Source organism: Sabethes cyaneus, chromosome 2, assembly GCF_943734655.1.
Source record: "Sabethes cyaneus chromosome 2, idSabCyanKW18_F2, whole genome shotgun sequence".
Taxonomy (NCBI): domain Eukaryota; kingdom Metazoa; phylum Arthropoda; class Insecta; order Diptera; family Culicidae; genus Sabethes; species Sabethes cyaneus.
In genome coordinates, this window is record NC_071354.1 from 181,686,280 (window position 1) to 181,709,267 (window position 22,988).

Consider the following 22,988-nt stretch of genomic DNA (forward strand, 5'->3'; position numbering starts at 1 on the left):
TGCGAGTCGAACATTTTTGGACAAGCCCCATGAACTTGATTGGGTGCAATGTTGCAGAGTAAGAGAGCAGATGATATCTGCTTTCGAGTGTCCACCTGTTTCGTAATGCCAAACGTATTTTCGTTCACGACTACCCGCAGCACGGTCTCAACGGTGTCTCATGCCTGATCAGAATGTACCATCATGACTACCGGCGCAGAGAATGCAGGTGTAAACAACTTCTCCGAGCCGTTTGGTAAACAAACAATTAGTTTAATAAACTTCCATTGATCTTTTCGTAGCAATATTGGCGCTGAAACGCAATGAGTATACCATGACTGAGTTTGAACTATTTGGCGAAGGTCTTGATTCGCGAAAAAAACAGATTCGACTTCGAAACTGTTATAAATAGTCGACTGGTGTTTGTGAACGGATGATGGGCCGAGGTTTGAGCTTACGTCTGGCCTGACGATTGCCGATCCGGAGATTTAAAACGGGAAAATTTATTAGTGAAAATTCTCGTGGGAGGTTTGAAGTGCTGGATTAAGCGCGAGGGTCACATGTATGCAGCTTTCATCGATGTGCACAAGATTTATAAGTCCGAAAAAATACTAACGAACCAACAGGCAACGCGACGGTTCGTTCGGCATCCGGTTTTCTGTATAAATTGTTCGTGGGAGTTGAGTGGCCGCAAAAAAACCTATGATAATATTTTTTGGCTAACCTCTAGAAGTTTCTAGCTTGTGTAGAAACCGCGTTGGTTCAATCCACCACCTTCAGCGTATTTTATAACTCGGTTTTAAAACGGGATCAAGTAGAAAACATCCAATAGCAGAAGGAATCTACGAAGAACAGATGCGATGAGAATTATTTTCTCAGCAGCACAATACACTTTTTGAGTAATTTCCACCAATTATGTAATACATTTTGGCCGTCACTTGCAATATTCTTCGTTTCTATGCTAATTTTCTTGGGCAATTTTTTCGTTGGCCACCGCTAACTGTACGTGGATCAAATGTCTCGACGGTGATAGGTTTATGTTTGATAATTCATTAATTGCTAGAAAAACTTCTAATCTTCAACAGTTTTCGAAATTACAAAATTTGTTGGCAGTTGAGAAAAATCACACACTAAAAAAATAAATCAGCGACTTTCCCTCGCATATCCACACTCACACACAGGCGCACTCACTTCTTCCACACTGCCGTGGGATCGCAGGAAACGTTATGGTCGTTATGGGATTATTTCGTCGGATTATCGGTTGCTTTTCTTCGCGCGATCTTGCCACTAGAAACTATGAGAAACAACTGACCGACCAGCGCCGAGATCGCGGATGGATTCTAAAATTACATTCCCAGCGCTGGCGGAGTGACCACCGTAAAAGAGACAGACACGGTACCCACGAGAGAGTGCCCGGCGGAAAATCGCATCCCTCGCAAAAGAATCTCTGGATCTCCTGAGATTGTTTGGGGTGAGTTACCATTGTGTTGTGGTGACGACAAGCGGCGCTTGATGATCGATAGACACCGGTTGCGTTGGGACTCGGGAAAACGATTGCCCTGTTTCTGTGGTGGAAGTTTTCGTTAAAAAAATCAAACGATCAAACATCGCTAGCAAACATGGCTTTTTCGATTGAGACCTTGTTTAAAAGTGTCTTTATATTGTTTTTTAAACATTAACAAGCTTATACACTTTATATATCGGATTAAAAAACTGGAAGCCAATTATTTCGCTTCAATTAAAATAAAATATTTGCATGAGACAAAAATGGTGGTGGTCGAAGCACAAAGTCCTGAAAAATTAAGATTAATATTGAAATATAATGAAATTTTAACACATCGACAACTTATCGTGTATTTCTACTATAAATTACCGACCCATCTGGTTGTAGGATTCAGTATTATTTATGCATTTTAAAATTACAATAATTCTCCGTCACTATTGCTCGTTTTTCTTCTATTAAATTTAGCTGACCTATAGTTTTATTCAAGAGTAGCTTTCAAATAGATACGATTCAACTGGACTCTGCTGGATGGATACGCATGGTTATCTAAATTCGGGGAACATGTAACTTCATGGGGATTGTTTCAATCTTACACTCAAGTACTTTTTTACACGGTTTGTTTTTTCGTTTATTAAGAACGAGGTAACTTAGGGACCATTCATTTATTTCTCAAGGCATTTGGGAGAGGCTCGACATTTCTCACGTAGTTTGTAAATGGTTCCTAAGTTGCACCGTTTTTCAGTAATTGAAAAAAAACAAACCATGTAAAAAACTACAAGGTATACAGCCCTAAGGGTTGTACGAAAGGGTAACGTAGGACTATATCAGATCATTAGATCAAAGACTAATGTAAACTGCATTTCTGGCATATGTATGTTTATAAGAATCTGTGAGTGCCATTGGTTAAGTGAATGTTTGAAAGAGAAGAGCGAAATATTTAGATTCAATTCTTCATTGAATGCAATGATGGCTTTGAAAATACGTGGACGGGGGTTCATAAGTACAACACCTGCAACTATTGAGACATAGAGATTCCTTTTAAAAATCACTTGCATGCATCATAAAGGTTGAAATAGTAATGAATGACCAGCCCACAGATTATTGTATTAAATATGATTATGCGTAGCTTGACATGTTTCAATAATTTTACTTTAACTCGCTTGTGGCCTTTAAAAGGGCCATTGGTCACAAATAACATTAAAGCCAAAGCACGTTCATCGCAAATATGACATGCCATTCGAATGTCCTTCTCTTTTGACATGAATGGCAACAGGCAGGTAAGTTAGCAGCGTCGATTCACTGTCTCTTGCTCCGAGAAGGTTTTACTAGTTTACTTTCACAGCTTACCGCTTGTTACATAGCCGAAAATATGGCATATACGCAAAACTTGTCCTTGTCCTCCTACGACAGGGGTGAGGTGTATCAAACCATCATAAAATAAATTCATGCCTCCAAAAAAACCCCACATGCAAAATTTGGTTCCATTTGCTTGATTAGTTCTCTATTTATGAGGAAATTTGTATTTGTATGGAATCCTTCCTTCTTAAAGAAGACAAAGCTCCTAATTCACTATAAAAAAAAAATTTGCCTCCAAAAACCCCCACATGCCAAATTTTGGTTCCATTTGCTTAATTCGTTCTTGAGTTATGAGGAAATTTGTGTTTCATTTGTACAGGAGCTCCCATGTTCAAAGACGGATGGGTCTCATACACCATAAAAAAAATCTCACCTCCTAAAACCTCCACATGCCAAATTTGGTTCCTTTTGCTTGATTAGTTTTAAAATTATTAGGAAATTTGTATTTCATTTTTATGGGAGTTCCCCCCCCCCCTCTTAGAAGGGGAAGGGGTCTCAGTACACCATAGAAAAAAATCCTGCCTTATGAAACCCCCACATGCCAAATTTGTTTCATTTGCTTGATTAGTTCTCGAATTTTGAGGTAATTTGTGTTTCATTTGTATAGGAGCCCACCCTCTTATGCCCTCCTTCCTTAAAACTACTATCTTGCCTCCATAAAATTGCTGGTTATTTTATCTATCCAAAGACATATAAATTGTTCAGTTTCGTTCAGTAGTTTAGTAGTTATTAGCATTTGAAATCTTTCATTCAAACGTTACACCTCTATTTTCATTTTTACAAAGTGCTACCCAGTCACAGTATAGTAAACAAAGACGTAGCTCTACGTCAAAAAGACTGGTTTCAAATTATTCAAAGTAGCAAAATAAGAACTTTTTCGACCCAAAGTCCACTCAGACCACTACCAAGGAATACAAAGATTACTAGAAAGATATGACTGAAAGCTCGAGGGTTGTCAGCGGAGGCAAATGGTGCGCAGGACTTACGAAAATTCGATGAGCGGGTCGATGAAAGAGTTGGAGATAACCTGAATGAGCAGTAAAGGCACATCCAATGCGTAGAATACTACAGTACGAGAGGTAGTGTGTCCAGTAACAACAATTCCAGTAAGTAGTTTAATGCAGCGTGCTGACGCGTTACGAAGTATTCCACCACGCACACATATAAAGATTTTTTGACATTAGCTGAGGCTGTTTGCAGTAGGAATAATATCCACAACATCAAATTTCAAACTCCCGGATCTCCTCCTCCACTCTTTGCTCCCCTCTCACTCCTATATAAACGATCCGCAGCTAATGTATTTCTCGTTAGTGACGGAACCGCAAATTACTTCACTGGCAAGGATAGCCGTTCCGAATTATAGGGTAATCAACGTATTTTGGACCCCATCAGCAGCTGTTCATAATTTGGACACTTACAGCAAAATCTAATCCTAGTGGTCTTTTGACCATTCAGTAAATTGTACAGGAGACGCAATTGTTTTTAACTCTATAAAAAATTCCATTCAATTATTTTCTTAACCAAGTGACCAATAACCAAGTCAAGTGTTCTACTGTGCAGAGTATTAAGTGATTCAACATGAGAATACATCTTTTTGGAAAGGAAGAAATCTCTGATGCGAAGAATGATTAATTGAGTTAACTGTTAACTCAAATTTCGATATATACCAAAATATATCGGGTTGTGCAATGGCATGTGGGGTTCGCACCTACGGGCTTTCGATCGGACATCGACTGTTTTACTGACTAAACTAGCGGCACCCGTTGTATCAGGTAGTCTAATACCTAATTTTGTTATTATTCTCTCGATTCTATCATCCCGCCGAGATTCTATTTTACAGCCGAGAAGATAAACTGCTATCACTGACGAACTGACATGACACAAAAACCATCGTCCTACACATTTTGCTTGCACACTAGCGCCCTCTGTTATGCATGTTGCGGAATAGCTTGCATTTGCAGGGTTTTATGCAGTAGGTTTTTTACATTTGCAGGGTTTTATATTGGATTACCGCCAAGCTGAAACGGTTCTTGGTAATCCTGAAAGGGCGGTGTCTCCGATTCTTGGTTTAGTCAGAAAGTGGTTCGACGATTGTCGTCGCGGGCTTCTGTGATGACCACGTGGGCTACGGCTGGGTTTCGTCGATTTATTATCCAAAATTAATCCGCAGCCGACTCCACCTAAGATCGGTTCAAACTTCAAACTGGGCGACTAGCTAATGTTAATTACCACGTCGCTGCCCGAATAAAAATGTAGTACTGTTACAAAACAGCGAAAAACCTCATAGAAACTGTGAAAAGCTCTGTAAGTTACACTGAAGTTACCATAAATATTGCTGTTTTCATAACAAAATTTAATGTAAACCGCCAATTTTACAACGAATAAAAGGGTGATTAAATCCTGTTACAGTAATTTTTTTGACTTTTTCCCATCCCGAATAAAAAAGTATAGCGAAAAAACATTAAATTTCACTGTTACAAACATTGAAAAACTTCGTAAAACCACATTGAAACAGTGAAAAACTTTGTAAAAGTTACACTGAAGTTACCGTGAATACCGCTGTTTTCACAGTAAATTTTAAAGGAAACCGCCAATTTTACAGCGAATAAGGGGGTGATTAAGTGATGTAACACTAAATTTTTCGGCTTTTTCCCATACAAATAAAAACCAAAAACAGTAAAATTTATGGTACATTCACTGTAAGTTTTACACTGTTTTACAACGAAGTTACAATGAAATTTAAGGTGAGTTCTGAAAAAAAAAATTGTAGGCTTTCGGATTATTAGGACAAAATAAAACCGGCTGATTAATTACGGTATTTCATGTTTTTGAAAAGATATGATGACAATGAGTTTGATAGACTTCGAACTATTATGATTTTCGAGCCGCATTCATCGCTCATATTAGGAAAGTATTAGAGGTCAGTACACCTACATAAACAAATCCGCTCTTTCCCATTCACGCCTTATCTCAATCTGTTAGATCCTATCGACTCTTTGTTTCATTACTGTCTTCTATCGTTCCGTCCGTCAATTGTAAAATCTACCGTTATAAAAACTTAATAATATGCCTGACACTCATTCGATGTCAAGACGTAGAAACAACGAGGTTGGTCTATTCCATAGGAACGGAGCCTTTCCCCGAACACCCGCGTTAAGAATCGCGGCTAATATGTTGACAGACGAACAAGTAAGTCGTAAGCGCCTGCATACCCGAATAAAAATGTATAGCAAAAAAACATTAAATTTCACTGTTACAAACATTGAAAAACTTCGAAAAACCACATTGAAACAGTGAAAATCTTTGTGAAAGTTACACTGAAGTTACCATGAATATCACTGTTTTCACAGTAAATTTTAATGGAAACCGCCAATTTTACAGCGAATAAGGGGGTGATTAAGTGATGTAACACTAAATTTTTCGGCTTTTTCCCATACAAATAAAAACCAAAAACAGTAAAATTTATGGTACATTCACTGTAAGTTTTACACTGTTTTACAACAAAGTTACAATGAAATTTAAGGTGAGTTCTGAAAAAAAAAATTGTAGGCTTTCGGATTATTAGGACAAAATAAAACCGGCTGATTAATTACGGTATTTCATGTTTTTGAAGATATAATGAATTTGATAGGCTTCGAACTATTATGATTTTCGAGCCGCATTCATCGCTCATATTAGGAAAGTATTAGAGGTCAGTACACCTACATAAACAAATTCCGCTCTTTCCCATTCACGCCTTATCTCAATCTGTTATATCCTATCGACTCTTTGTTTTATTACTGTCTTCTATCGTTCCCTTTCAATTGTAAAATCTACCGTTATAAAAACTTAATTATATGCCTGACACCTCATTCGATGTCAAGACGTAGAAACAACGAGGTTGGTCTATTTCATAGGAACGGAGCCTTTCCCCGAACACCCGCGTTAAGAATCGCGGCTAATATGTTAACAGACGAACAAGTAAGTCGCAAGCGCCTGCATAATGCCGTCGTCCCGTCAGTAAAACGAATAAGATTAAACTTCTCGATCGGTGGTTTCTACAGTAGATGGAGGAAGAGACACAATTTGTGTCTACAAATAACTCAACCTGCCAAGGATTGGACCTTAGATAGAGATTATTTCCTGCTTCTAAACAATTTGCATTGTTGCCGAATTATATGAAAAATTTTCCAAGAACGGTACAGTGAAGTTACAGCATAAAGTGTGTAAACAGTAAAATTCATTGTAATCGTAAAGTTTTTACATTAATATGAATACATTATATGAAAAATTTTCCAAGAACGGTACAGTGAAGCTACAGCATAAAGTGTTGTAAACAGTAAAATTCATAGTAACCGTAATGTTTTTACATTCATATTCGTTTTACATTTCTACCCGGGTAGTGCCGTCGTCTCGTCAGTAAAACGAATCAGATTAAACTTCTCAATCGGTGGTTTCTACAGTAGACGGAGGAAGAGACACAATTTGTGTCTACAAATAACTCAACCTGCCAAGGATTGGACCTTAGATAGAGATGATTTCCGGTGGCCATTTGCTTCGAAACAATTTGAATTATTGCCGAATTATATGAAAATTTTTCCAAGAACGGTACAGTGAAGTTACAGCATAAAGTATTGTAAACAGTACAATTCATTGTAGTCGTAAAGTTTTTACATTAATATGAATAAATTATATGAAAATTTTTCCAAGAGCGGTACAGTGAAGTTACAGCATAAAGTGTTGTAAACAGTAAAATTCATAGTAACCGTAATGTTTTTACATTAATATTCGTTATGCATTTCTACCCGGGATCCCTAAAAACCGTTAACTTTGAGGTACATTCACTGTAATATAAAAAATTCAAAAACTTTTACAGTGAAGTTACAACATAAATTGTTGTAAACAACAAAGTTTATAGTAATCTTGATGTTTGTACATTAATATTCATTGTGCATTTCTATTCGGGTACGGATTGTATATGTACACTTGTATATTTGACTTTTTTCTCAACAGCTCTAGGCTGGACCTTGTTACTCCGTTAAATGTCGATCGGAAATGAAATAACCGTTCTTCATCTCTAGCTTGGCGTACATATTGTTTGATATAAGGCATTGCAGGGTTGAAAAAAAGGAAACTTGTCGGAAAGGGCTCAAATAAGTTAAAAGCATAGACCAACGTCACGGGGAAAAATTGGGTTCGGATCCGGTCATAATCGATCGGATCGGATCGCTCTCCTTCACGTCTTGTCTTTTCTAAGATACTATCAACACCTCTGTTTCATAACTTTCTTCTACATTTCTCTACATCTATCAACACGGATTCATGCTAGGATGATCTGCTTGTACGGATCTTCTTGCACAAGGCGTAATTTACACTGTTTTGAGCGCCGCGTTTGACCGTCGAGATCATCGGATACTTTTACGTAAAGTTTCCAGGCTATATTCTTATTTAAGTGAACGAATAATACGCGTGCATCTCAATTCATGTCTTTTCTCTCCATTTACGAATAGATCGGGGTACCATAAGGCAGAAATATGGGCCCATTGCTTTTCTCGTTATATTTTAATGATGTTGCTTTTCTTTTGAGTGATGGATGTAAGTTGATATACGCGGACGATTTGAAATTATATCTCGCTGTTCGATCTATTGATCTATTCGATCTATTGCAAAAGCTGTTTGACATTTTCGTCAATTTTGCAAGAACTGGTTTACCATACCTTGCACGGCTAAGTATCAGATTATGATATTCCATCAAATTGACCCTATATTGTTCGAATATAACATTGCTGGTCAAGTACTCAAGAGAGCTGAACATGTTAACGACGGAGGCGTTGTTCTCGATGCCAACCTATGTTTTAATCAAAATCGCTCGAATGTAATTTCAAAAGCAACACGGCAGCCCGGTTTTACAACAAGGATTGGCCGGGATTTTAAGGATTCACACTGTTTAAAGGCCCTTTATTCTTCCTTGGTAAGACCACTATTAGAATGTGTGAGTATGAATGTATGATCTGCCAGTTGTTTTTATTCCAAAAGCGAAAAAAGAGATAAAACGACTCCCAATGCCTTTATACTTATCAGTCTATCCTTTGTTCTATTAAAGACAATTAATATTGTGGACGGCTTTATTGAGTCAACAAGCTTAGCAAGGTTTCTCTTGAGTAAATATTGATTTTACCAAATCTACAATAATGCTGGTACAATCGCTAGTTAACAAAATCGAAAAGCCAAAGAATTAGCTTGGGTTGCTTTACTCAATGCGTCCCGCAATGGAAGTAAGGGACTTGGATGCTAACAGATCGAGAAATTTTTGCTGATCTTGGAAGTGCACAAATAGCTATAAGATCAATAAAGGGCTATCCTCAAGGAGGGAGTACGAGTAAGCAGAAACGTTAACGATAAGTTTTAATTTAATGGTTTCACCAAGAAAAATCAATTTAAATCCGAAAAGAACAATGTTAATCTGAATTTTATGATTTTGAATAACAAAAAGAGTACGGCCAAAATATCGCAAATAACTTGCCGCCCGTGAAATCCAATCGGCAGCTTGTCTATACTATAAAGTTTTCTTCCTCTGACTTTGCCGAATCGACGTCAAACGCGCAAACATTCGCAGAATTGAGATAAATTACGGGTGCTACTACGAGAGATTTAAATTTAGACTATCCAATCGACGAGTCCAACGCATTACTGGCAAAGCATGCGAAATGGTGAATGAAATAAAATTGCTCATTATTTTGTGTGCATTCTGTAATCTTTAAACAATAGTGTATTGTTGAACTAATAATTTCACCTTTTTTTAAACTGTCGATGTGACATCAAATTAGCATCGCACGTTTCGGCCAAAAACCTGTCTACGTTCAGTTAACTAATTACATAGGACGTTGACTATGGGAATGACAGTGATGTAATAATGAAAACGATGAAAACGCGTGGTGTGTGGTGAGATAACCGGGAAGATGGTTTTTTGCTGTTCGACAAATCTCGCTCAAATTTTGCAAGAAGTAAAAAAAGACACAGAAAACACACAGCACAGCACCGACCAGACAAAAAAAAAACAACAAAATCTTCTAACAAAATAATCCGCTTGCTTCATCGTGTGAACCAGGAGGAGGCCATTTCCGGATTTAGAGGCTGCATCAAAAGACAGCTGCGAGTAGTATATATTCCTAGTTGTGATGCGTGGCCGCAGATACGGAGAATTATTGCATAATCGCTCGAAATGTGCATTATTTTAGTGCATCTATAAATTTTCAAACTTTAAAATAACTGTATCACAACAAAAGCTAACCGACGTCAAACTTGATTTTACTAACGAGGCGAGAAAATGGAGCAATTGGCGTGGTTTTGTTTTTATCGTTGCAAACTCGATCTGCAGCGATGAAATATGCAACGGAATTAATCGAGTGATGATTATGGTTTCGTTAGCGATAGCTTTTAATCGGACCATAAATATGGACAATAATTCGGTCAATGGTTTCAGTGGAAGCGTCAAAACAAGAAATGACCGCTCGGTTCGGTCGCTGGCGAATGCAAACAGGGCCGACTTTTTACAGGAACTCAGTTCTCTCGTGAGTGACTTTAAATATGCGGGGTCAAAAAGGTTTGAGTACGGTATTTTTTTAACGAAAGAGTACGGTGCTACTGTTTTTTTCATTTTCGATTTATTCGGAGATAAGCGGGCAATGGAAAAGGACCAAGTTGCTAGGACGGACATTGTTGTTAATCTCCCCGATAGTTCATCCGTCTGGTAGGTTATTGAAATCGTTGGGTCAGTAGGAATTTTTAATCAAAACAAATTAAGTTGGTTGCCAATTGCGATTTCATTAAAAGCGGAAATTGCGAAAAAGCGAGTAGACTGTGTACATACAATATACCATCGCGGAGGGTGTTTCGCTTTAACAGTCAAAGTCTTTCTAAATAATCATATTTTACGAACTTATATGTTTACAAATTTTTAGAGAATCGTACGAACTTGTAGACTAGAACAAACTGATACAGACTAAGTGAATACCACGCATGTTCTTTTATATGCGCATCCCTGGTAGATTTTCTTCTACTTCGAAAAAAATCTTGTAAATTGTCTATTGACATGCAAATAAATGGAACATCGCAAATAATATAAAATTACGTGTTATTTCTCAATGTGAAATAACGTAGCATGTGTTGCATACATGTAGGTTTATTTATTACAATTAAGTTGATGTAAAAATATATCTTTAAAAACGGTTGAGGCTATTTACATTTTATTTAATGAAAAAATATATGTCATTTTTGTTCCGTGTCCACTAATTTATATGCGTTTCAGTTTACGACGAATGTGAGATTTAATTTTTCGTTCTGTGAGTGCCTTCTTCGGGAATCCTATAGAACCTTCTGATGACCGCTATAAAACTAATTTCGACCAAGTGTTTTTATAACCTTTTTTAGAGCCAGACCATGAGGCCAAGTAATCGTATTATGCTATGCTGCTTTCAGCAATAAAACTGATTATTTTTTCGTTGCTTGACCATAACCGCGATAATTTAATTAAGCTATTCGCTTTATTTCAGAAAGTTGTATAGAACATAGCTTGCTAAAGGCCCCCATACACGTACGCATATGTTGGGTTGGAAATGAACAAAATGTTGGACGTTCATTCCGGTCGAGCGGCGAGCCGAACATTTTCTTCTGTCAGCTTGGTTCGTGGCACTCACACACCGGCGAGCGTGTTGGACGAGCATGAATTCACCAACATTTTCGGCCAACATGTGCGTACGTGTATGGGGGCCTTAAGACAAAAACGCTGAATCAGCCAACCAGGATTTGTTAACTTGAAAATATATAACCGAGTGAAGAAAAGTTTTACTGTCAGATCGATCATCGATTTGGTGTACAGCGACATAATAAAATATCCGAAAGAATAATTAATAATATTTTTGCAGCTTCCGTAATTGCACAGAATATGCGCATTAAATTTTATCGTGTATATTGGAATGATACGTGGCAACCAAAAATTTGTAATTTTTGAAAACCAGTTGTTGGAACAAAATAAATATATACGATTGATCATTCTTAGTTCCCAACCAAATCTTCTAGTTGTATTCTATCTCTATGAAATGGAAACCAGTTGATAATTATTTCCCTTCTACAACTTACACTTTGCTTAGATTTGGAAGCTAAAAAAGTACTAGTGTGCGGCAATGGCCTAAAATAAAAAATATTTTCATTGTTGACCTCTAGTATTCTTCATTATAGCAATAAATTTGGTTGGTGCTACCATTTGAATAACTCTATGAAACTAACAGATTTATTGCGGCTTGACAAGCAACCACCATAAGATCAATTTTGTATTCGTACACCATTGCCATTGTATTGCTACGCCGACGCAGCCAATTGGTTTCAACGTTTACCAACGACAACCACAACAAACTTGCTTTATTAACAGTTTTATTATGGTTTCATAGCTATCTATAAGTATTTTTGACTAGTATCATCTTAATACGGTGGTTTTCCGATTATATCTATACCTGGTTTAATCTACTCCCGATTTTAGGTACCCCCGATTTTGTCTACCATTTTGACCCGTTTTATCTACCTGTTGGATTTCTTTCGGGAAATCTTAAGAGAAAGGTGTTGAGGTTATGTTGTCGTTTCTTTAAGTTACAATGCCATATTTTGGTTTTATTTTTTATCTTCAGTATATAAATGAATACTTACAATTTAGTTTCCGTTAATCACGCAAATCCAACAATAAATGCAAATTATAAATCAAAGTAGTTTAATCAATTTAATAATTTTAAGAGAGCCATGTTAAGTTCCTAACCACGTTAATCCGTCACCTATCATCGTTGACATCGACAGTGGTGCTAGGTCGACCGAGGGATTACCGCGTCGTTGGCTGCGTCCTCAACATTCCCCGACCCGTAACGCTGAACTTCCGGATCCGCTTTACCAGTTGCTTCCACAGTCAGCTGCGCCAGCTTTGAAACTGGCTGACGTAGCAACCCAGTTGATGTTTGTACCCAAGCTTGACGTATCGTTCCGTCGCGTCCTGGAATAACGGACGCAATCCGACCTCGGATCCAACCGTTGCGAGTTCCTTCGTCAATAACAATAACCACCAGGTCTCCTATTTTCAGCGGCTCTGCCTCCTCGTGTCATGTGGAACGGTGCGCGATTACGGGCAAGTATTCCCGAATCCATCTCGTCCAAAACTGGTCGATCAGTTGTCTCGCTAAATCCCAATTGGTTCGCGCAGCTCGTTCGGCTTTTGTTAACGTCTTCGGCGGTTGGACCACTCCTTTGGAGCTCAGAAGAATGAAGTGGTTAGGAGTGAGTGCAACGGGATCGCCAGACTGCACCGAGACGAACGTCAAAGGTCGTGAGTTCACGATCGATTCGGCTTCTACGAGAATCGTCAATAGCGTCTCGTCGTCTGCATTTCGTAAACTGGACAGGCTGTTGAGCGCGGTTTTGACACTTCGCACTAATCGCTCCCAAATTCCTCCGAAGTGTGAAGCTGAGGGTGGGTTGAAAACCCATTTAGTGTTCGCATTGGTGAACGTTTCGGCCAGTTTTTGACGCATGTCTTCGATTTCTGCTCGCAACTCACGACTAGCACCCTGGAAATTTGTGCCATTGTCGGTGTAGATTTCACATGGTACCCCTCGGCGTACGATGAACCGACGGATCGCCAGCTTGCAGGACTCCGATGACAATGTATAGGATACCTCCAAGTGGATAGCTCGTATGGACAAACACGTAAATAGAACTGCCCACCTCTTTAAGCGCGACGCCCAATTCGAACTTGTACTGGTCCAAAATAATCAATCCCGACAAACGAAAAAGGGCGCAGGTATGGAGTGAGGCGAGCTGTAAGCAGAGGCGTCATCCTAGGAACAAACGGCTTCGCCTTTCCGATCTTGCAGTATTGGCAGTTCTTAGCAGCCCGTTCGACGACTGTACGCAACCTCGACACGTGGAACCGCTGCTTGAGCTCGTTTACAACAGTTTCACGGTTTCCGTGTAAGAACTTGCGATGGTACGCATCTATGACCAAATCCGTCAGTCCAAATGGCTCTCGCGTCAGGACTATCGGGTATTTAAAATCGTAGGTTGCATATGGTGCCATGCACAAGCGGCTGTTTACGCGTAGAACTCCTCGGTCGTCCAGAAACGGAGAAAGTCTGTAGATTTTGCTGGTTTTCCCTAACGCCTTCTTTGAACCACCAGCTTTCAGCGCTGCTACTTCGTCTGGGTACGTTTCTGGCTGCACCGCGGATTACAAATAGTTCTCAGCCCATTCAAGCTCTTCTTGGGTCAGATGTCTCTCTGAATTCCGTTGCTGGTTCCGGTGCCGATGTCTTGTGTTGGAGAGAAAGCGTTTAACATATCCCACACATCTTAACAACCGTTCCCACTTCGAAAACCTGCTGAAGTCTATCAATTGCTCTCTAGCGATCTCTCGATTCACCATATTGGGTCGTAGTTCTTCGGCACTTGCTTCTGTCACCTCCGGCGATACTTTCGGCCAATGTTCTTCTGGAAGATGGAGGAAATCCGGAGCCCGAAACCACGAGCTAACCATCTCCAACTTTCATCTTCGACGGTACGTAGTTCCACTCGGCAATCTCAGTTTTCGACAGTATTCCACCCACCCTAAAGGCAACGAACTGCCGATATCTCCGGTGATCGGATTTGATCCAGGTCAGCGCAGTTGTCGAATCAGTCCACAAAAATCTCCGTCAGCGAGTGGCACACAAATTGTTTTCGCCAACTTCGCTCCCAGCAGCGCACCTTGCAGCTCCAGTCGTGGAACTGACAAGGCTTTCAACGGAACGACTTTTGCACGAATCTGTTCACGAACCACTGCTCTAAGATACGCTACGCAGGCGTATGCATTCTCACTCGCATCCGTGAAGATATGGAGTTCGAGTGGTCCCATTTCGTTCGATGTTAGTTCAGGAAAGTACGGTCTGTCTATGCGGATCTGACCAAGTCCTTTCAGCAGAGCAATCCATTTCAGCCAGCTTTCTTGAATTTCGCCGGAAACTTCATCATCCCATTGCAGTTGTTCTCGCCACGCTTCTTGAATTATCAGCTTGCCGTGGATAAGAACGTGCGATATAAGATCCAGCGGATCGAAAAATTACGCGTATTACACATCGCAGAATGTTCCGCTTGGTGGTTGGAGTGGCTTCCAGATCCAGATCAATTGCGTAGGTAAATTTGTCTTCTGCGGGTTCCCAAAGCATCCCAAGGACTCGTTCGGTCGCATAGCCAGGAGAGAAGGACAGCATCTTGGCTGTTACCGCAGTTGGTTCCCCGACCCGTCGAAGAACTTCTTGGGAGTTCGATAACCAATTTCTGATGGTAAAACCCGCTTTGCTGTGAACTGTAGCTACTTCGGTCGCAACTTCGACAGCTTCCTGTACCGAATCGAAGCTATCCAGGTAGTCATCAACATAATGCTTGTTGGTGATCGCCTTTGCCGCCCGTGGGTACTGCTCCTTGTGCTCCTCTGCATTCAAGTTTTTAATAAACTGTGCCTGGGTTGGCGAGCAAGTGGATCCGAAACTGCCCTCAGTCCAATACATATACCTGGATGGCTTCAGACAGATTACTGCGGAAGAAAAACTTCTGGTATGGTCTATCTGGTTGCCGAATGAAGAACTGGTGAAATATCTGCTTGATGTCACCGCTCACCGTCACTTTTCGCTTTCGGAATCCACACAACACCTTCAACAAGGCAACTAAGAAGTCTGGACCTTTTAAGAGTACACTATGGGGGATATTCCATTTACCATGGCAGCTGCGTCCCAGACTAAGCGAATCTTCCCGGGCTTTTTAGGGTTCCGAACAGCTCCAAGAGGTAAAAACCATTCATTCCCGGGAGCCGCAACGTGAATGTATCCATCCTTCAAATATTCCTTGATTTGCTGGTGCACGCTTCTTTTCATTCAGGATCAGCTGTCATTCTCCTTTCGAAACACTCCCATCATTTCATGGCCATCGGAAAGCTATTCGGGAGGTCTAGATGATCAGATCACCACGTTAGCCCGGTTTCGAAAGCCCCAGGGACTCGCTTCGTGGTTTGCTCGAGTATCTGCCGAGCTCGTTGATCCTCCTGTGATTCCAGGCGATACAGAATAATAGCTCCGCACCGGCAATCCTCTCAAATAGCTGAATCGGTGAGAGAGTTCTCCATAGTTAAGCGTCTGCTCCGGTAGGTTGAGATTGGCCACTGTGCGGGTGTCATTCAACCAGAAGCAATCCTTCATGCCGACTCCGCAAATTTGGATCTGAACCCGTTGGGACTTCAACTCACATCTGGTGACGTTGCTTGTCCAGCTGAGACACAGCGGTGCTGGTTCCCCATTCTCAATTCCCAGTCGCCCCACGATCACCTGATTGACCAGAGTGAGCGACGACCCATCATCCAGGAATGCGTAGGTTTCCACCATCCTGCCATTCCAACGAAGCTGCGCGTGAAGCAACCGGAAGAGTACCTCTTGCTTGGTATGATGATGTGCGTTCAGCTGTTCGGTTAAGCTGCTTGCTTGGTCCGCTGCTTTCGAAACGAATTTGGCTGCCCTTTGACTGTATCAGCGTGCAGTAGTGGATGATGACGTAGCTGACATCCTTCAAAGTTACACCGCGCTTGTGACTTGCAAGACCGCTTACCATGCTTACCCAAGCATATACGACAAACGACACAAATGATGATTTTGCACAACCTTACACCTTGCCTCTTGGTCCAGCAAAAAATTTCGGAGGGGTAGATAAAATCGGTAAACCACTGTATTGCGCAATAACGTAATAAATCCTTTATAAAATTCAAGTAAAACCAAGTAGCTTTAGAATTGTTGCTTGGGATATAACTTGGTAATTAAAAGCTGCAGGACCTTATCCAATAATGTGATGTCAACGGTTCTAACTGTAAAACTCCCAATAGTCGAAAATTTTTTTACCAATAGTAACATTATTTAAGGTGTAAAATATGCCTGTTGATTCGAGTTTTAGCTGCTTAGCTGAAGACTGAACAGTAAACGATGTCTTTTCCAAGGCGGTCACAGCGGCAGTCGGTTTATTGGTATGTCTTCTTCGTATAAAGCTCTTCAAATGTCAGAAAAGCATTTTTTATGATTCTCTTCAAATGTTTTTTGTGCTTTTTGTGGGCTCTTCCTAAAGTCTATTAAAATTATGTTCTCTGGTAGGAATGAAAGGTATTCTTTTAGCTAGCAATAGGAATGCACTATGTCGAACGTCGGCAAAATGTTGGCTGTTGATAAGTTTAAACATAATAGCAAAGTTATTAACTTTCACCTTTAGTAGTATTCAATAAGTGTTTTTCATCGAATTGTCTCTAATTCGCCTATCAGAATAATAAACTCGGTAACATTCTCGATAGAATACAAATATTTGGCGGCAATTGAATATTTCAACGAACCTAATAATATAACATATTTAGTTATCTATAACTATAAAAATGAATTTCTGTTTGTCTGTCGGTATGTTCCTTATAGAATTGAAAACTACTAAACTGATCGGCGTGTAAATTTGTATGTAGAGGTTTTTGGGGCCGGGGAAGGTTCTTATGATACTAAGAGGGGGGGGGGCTTCCATACAACTGAAACACAAATTTATACATAACTAGAGAACTAATCAAGCAATTGGAACCAAATTTGGCATGTGGGGGTCTTAGAAGGCAGAATTTTAGAAGGCAGAATTTTTTTTCTGTGGTGAATTATGACCCCTCCCCTTTTTAAGAGAAGGTTGAACTCTTCAGACACTTGCAAAACTCGAGATTGTGACAAAGATCATCCGAGATTCATGATTTATGTACAACACAGTTTAATTTGTGGCATTACGAAGTTTGTCGGGTCAGCTAGTATTATATAATTAAAACATATTTGAATTGATAACTCTTTGATTGAGTGCTTGTGCAGCGCGATTGCATTTAGGCGATTCTTACTAAATGTAAGGCCAAATTCAGTTAGGTTACGTGTTTCTAATTATTTGACTATCCGAAATTAAGTCACGTTGATTTGTTTTGGAATGTATGTTGGCATGATTGAACAAATATTTGATTTTGACATTGAAATTATCTATGCGAAACCGGTTGCAACGATTTCGAATAGCACACTTAAACCGATTATAAGCTTAAATCTAAAACCCAGTCGCACTTTTCGAATATGGATCAACCGAAAGCACACACGGAAAGTTGTTTTAAATTCCTTCGCTTATGAGATGGCGCTGTCTGGCCATCACTGAGCTTACATTCATTTCACTCGACTTAAGTCTGCGCTATTATTATTTTATGGAAACTTTTCTTTTACTTACCATAAAAAAGTCCCGCACGAAATCGTTGCCTGTGATGAACTCTTGCGACAGCGGTGCATCACGGCAGTATCGAACGTGCTTGTCGAAGTCGCGCTCTAGTCGCAGGAAGGTTTTTCCAATCATCTTTGGATTGTTAGCATTGTATTTGACGCCCTCGATGAGTACCCTGATTGAACAATACGACAAATCGGTTATTAGTTCTGCATTTTCAAATAATTTTGTTTCCACTACTTACGTATTATGAAAATCAGCGATCTGTTTGAAGTTGTTGAATATGTCATCCTTGTGATCGCGGATCTGTCGAGGAATTTTGTTGTCCGGATTGTCGATATATTTGATGTAGTTTTCGACCACCAGCTGCAGGTCTCGACCGAACTCTTCTTCAGTTTCAATCAGCTCTCGAACGACAGCTCTGTGGTAGGGTTTAAATAATTTAAAATTAGTTTAAACATTTCACCAGGAGGGCTAGCCTATTAGAAACTGTTATGGATATAGCTTACTCTCGGCGATAGGCGGCATCGTTGGCTTTCTCGCCGAAAACAGCCTGATCGGTGTGCATAATGTCCAGCACCGACACCGGGATCCAGCCTGCTTTGGCGTTGTCATCTCCGTCGAAAATTCGTACTTTCCACCTGTTGAAAATTGAGAAACATTTGGCGTTTTTTAAAACCTTGCTTTCGATGCATTACGATGATCTTGCGTCTCCATCAAATTGCTACAGATGTACTAACGATGGAGACGCAAGTAGTTCTTAAAGCCAGACTTACTTTTCATTCGGTTTCGGTCGATACTGTGGCGGCTGTGGACTTGCGCTTCTTCGGTGTGAACTCTGGTAATTCTTTTTTGGTTTGACTGCCAGCTTGTGCTTGGAGAGCGAACTGTCCAGCAGGCTTTCGGTTTTTCCCACACTCAACAGCGGATCTAATTTCGGTTTTCTGTTTGAGTCATCGCATCGGTCGAATGTCAAAAATGTCACAACATTAGAAGTAATCTAGATTAATAAAAGTATCAATTTGCGGATGGCACTTACTTTGCTACACTGTTTGCTGCTGCGGATTCACCCATGTCCAAAACCTCCACCAGATCTCCCACCCGAACGGAGATGGAATCGGGTCCTTCGGCATCGTAGTTTTTATTCACAACCAGTATGTCGTACATCTGTGCAGGGATTGAAGGGGGCCAACGCAGAGGAGAGTGGGTCGATATAAAATAGACAGAAACCAAATCAGACGGTAATTAGATTGCAATTAGAGCGCGGGACCATAAAATTGAGACAGCGTTCAACGCGTCTCGAGTTTGAAGGATTTCCTTCGTGAATGTGTAGCAAAAGTTACGTTAATGAATTGCATTAATTAATATCATGAGCCATGTTGATCTATTTTTGTTCCGCGCTAAACATGCTTTTACTCGATCACTCGATCTTTCCAGGGCTTCGTTGAACAGCAGCATCAACCAGCAACGGGTTTTAAGTATTAAAGGTTACTCAAAATTTGGTTTGAAGATGTTCTATTTGTGATGTTCTTTATCTATTGAACGTATTATTTATATTACCTATTTTCTTTGGATTTCTTTGGACCTTCTTTCTTTCTTATTTTGGACTACAAATTCAAATGACCCCTACTTTTTTATCAGTTAAATAAATAGGTATGAAAAATATGATGATACTTATTTTGAATCGGTCTGTGACCGAACTTTTCGTGTTTTTTATCCGTTGTAGCACGACCCTATACGAACAAATGAGTGAATTAAGATCCGATTATAATATCTGGTAAATTTTGCAACCTTTATGTAATACTTGCTCTATGAACTGGAGTAGCATTTTACTAAAAGTTTTATTGTTGCTCATAGCTGTACAGTTTTAGGGTAAAGGCCTTCAAAGTCCATCTATGATAAACACATTCACTACACATACAATAGTAGTATTGTTGAATACCTACACCCGGAATCTGTTTTCTCAAAGCACTTCCAGGGTTATTAAAATTAATTGCCGAGTTAACAACTAAACCTGGAAATGTTGAGAAGTCTTCTAGCTGGACTAAGAAATTCGAAAGACTTGGACACTTGTTAATTTTTTCGTCGTTAATTGAATAGTAAGAAATATAGCCGACTGTATATCTATCGTTGTCTTGGTTACGTGTCAATGTCTACCGTGGATTCGCGAATGCATGGGAATTAATTGAAATTTTTCTTATTAATTAAAGTGCAATAAATAAATCTTTTATGTGCGTCAAGTGAACTTTGTGCTTTGAGAAATAGAAATGTCAAAAAAATATTTGAAAAATCGACGGAGGAAAATTAAAAATATAGCAGTAGTGGTATTTCCAAATCCATCTGACATTAAGTCGTATGAATAAAACAGTTTGCTTTGCTTTTCCCGCGTAAACCTTATGTGAGAAGTAAAGCAAACTCTCTTATTCATACGGTTTATTGTGTTAACCCTCTAACGGGTAAGGCCGTCTGTAGACCATAGATCTGCTTTCTCCTCGAATATCCTTATAACGAAAGAAAAACAAAGCCTTTTTTTCTTGTTTCAGCCTCCCCTCCCCGCTAGCTGGTGAATCTCTCATTTTTCGGAGCCCCCCGCTCTTGTCATCCAGCCACTTGTACAGCTTCAAATGCAAAAGAAACGCATCCGCTTTACTTATTTGGTCTTCCCCCTTTGTTAGTGACCACCCCATTTAATCAACCCACGTGCTGGTTCTATTATATCAAAGAACATGCGTACCAAATGTGTTGAAGAACCGTGCTGTCGTTCCGGAGTTATGACGGAACATAAATTAATCTCACGTTCCTCGTGCACTGTCGACGCAGCCCCCTACTATTAAGCAGCGACTAATGCATCTGTTTGCCCTTTGAAAACGCCTATTATAGAGAAAAATAAAGCTTTTTTCCTTATATCCCTCCCTAATGGTCCCCCTGCTACTTGACCCTCGCCCCGCTCTTATCTCCCGTTTGCCCATTTACCACTTGCACGAATGCTGTCGGTCCAGATGCAAGAGAAGCGCAACCTCTTTTGTCTATTTAGACCTAGACCCCTCGTTGGGGACCATTCTGCCCTTTTGTCAACCTCCATAATGCTGGTTCCCTTATGTCAAGGGGCATGCATGTCTAGTTGGGTGGAGAACGATCAAGGTATTGTTGAGTTATTACGGAACATACATACAAATATACTCATGTTGACTTTCTTATATAGAAGAAAAACTAGCTAATTGCCCGATCTTGCTCGGGCCCCTTTGTCTCTTAGTTATTTGTACATCTGTTATTGTAACAAAAAATCTCATAACACGAGAAACAAGACCATTTTTCTTCATTTGAATGTGTCTACTAACTTTGTCAGTTCCCTTTCGGTGGTCCCCCAGCCATTTGTAAACCTGTCTTCTTCTTTGAACCCGTTTTTAAACGTCTCCCTTATTAATGCCACCCTATTCCCCCTTTCAGAAATCCAGTCACTCGTACAACTGCTATCATTCCAAATGCAAAAGAAACGCAGCCCTTTACCCATTTGAACCTACCTGCCCTTTGTAAGAGACCGTCTTCCTGTTTTGTCAACCCTCATGCGTTAATTCTTTTATATCAAATAACCGAACCGTTCCGATATTTCAGAGTTATGGCGGAACATTCGTTCACACTCATGTTCCTTGTCCCCCTCCCCATCGACGCCTTTCCAATCTGCTCTCCCTTCTGTCACGTAGCTAATGATGCATCTGTTTGCTCTCTGGAAATCTCTCTAACGAAAAAAAAAAGCAAAACCTCGATGGATCCCCCTCCCCCTAATCTTGTCTCTCAGTCACTTGTGCAACTGTAATCGGTCTAAATGAAGAGAAACACAACCCCTTTTACTTACTTGGACCTCCCCTCCTTGTTAGGGATCGCCCCTTTTGTCAACCCCGCAGTGCTGATTCCCTTATGTCAAGGAACATGTGTGCCAATTTGGATGAAGAACCGTCCAGGCTCTTTGAAATTATGGCCTCCCTCCCGCTAAGGACCTGCCATTCTCTGTCAACCTCCCAACGCTGATTCCCTTATGTCAAGGAATATGTGTGCCAAGTTCAGGCGTCTCGAAATTATAGCCTCCTCCCTTTTGCAAATTACTTACTTACTTATTTATTCAGCCGAGAGCCGGAGTGGCTCTTGCCCTATCAAGAATTCCTCTCCATTATACTCAGTCCTGGGCTACTCGTCGCCAATTCGTTGCGCGGCTCGACACACGCAACTTGGCTTCAACCTCGAGGCATGTAGCACGTTGAGCCACTTTGTTCCTGGTGCCGGTGGGGTTCTTGAGGAGAACGGATTTCACTACACAGTCGTCCGGCATCCTTGCGACGTAGCCGGCCCACCGTAGTCTCCCAACTTTCGCCAGGTGTACGATGGGAATCTCTCCAAGCAGTGCCTGCAGCTCGTGATTCATACGTCTCCGCCACTCCCCGCTTTCCGTTTGTACTCATCCGAAAATAGTCCGCAACACCTTTCGTTCAAAAACGGCAAGTGCATGTATGTCTTCCGTAAGCAAAGTTACTGTCTCAAGTCCGTAGAGGACTACCGGTCTGATTAGCGTTTTGTACATCGTCAGCTTTGTACGGCGGTGTATGCTCCTAGATCGAAACGTCTTGCGGAGGGAAAAGTACCCAGCAAACCAGATATCGTATATTCATGTCGAGATTTAATCTTATATAAATGGATATCACATCGGACTCGTATAAATGTACACATGTTGTAAGCACATTGTGTAAATTTCATCGTATGTAATGCACACGATGATTGATATACGAATTAATAGTAAAAATCGTAAATAGGTCGAAAGATAATCGGGTTATGCTTAGCGAATATCGCATATGACGATTTCTTA

The 22,988-nt window shown here is 40.3% G+C and overlaps 1 protein-coding gene across 1 annotated transcript in view; it reads right to left on the reverse strand.

Annotated features, from left to right (window-relative positions):
• The window catches only part of LOC128736417 (obscurin), a 54,973-nt gene extending 35,667 nt beyond the window's left edge, over nt 1-19,306 (reverse strand). Inside the window, exons 1-4 of the mRNA XM_053830899.1 lie at nt 19,215-19,306; nt 18,643-18,825; nt 18,378-18,554; nt 18,143-18,308 (exon numbers count right to left, since the gene is read on the reverse strand). Of these exons, the coding sequence (XP_053686874.1) occupies nt 18,143-18,308; nt 18,378-18,554; nt 18,643-18,825; nt 19,215-19,300 (612 nt within the window). The 5' untranslated portion in view covers nt 19,301-19,306. The remainder of the gene's footprint in view (nt 1-18,142; nt 18,309-18,377; nt 18,555-18,642; nt 18,826-19,214) is intronic.
• Nucleotides 19,307-22,988: the final 3,682 nt, after the last annotated feature.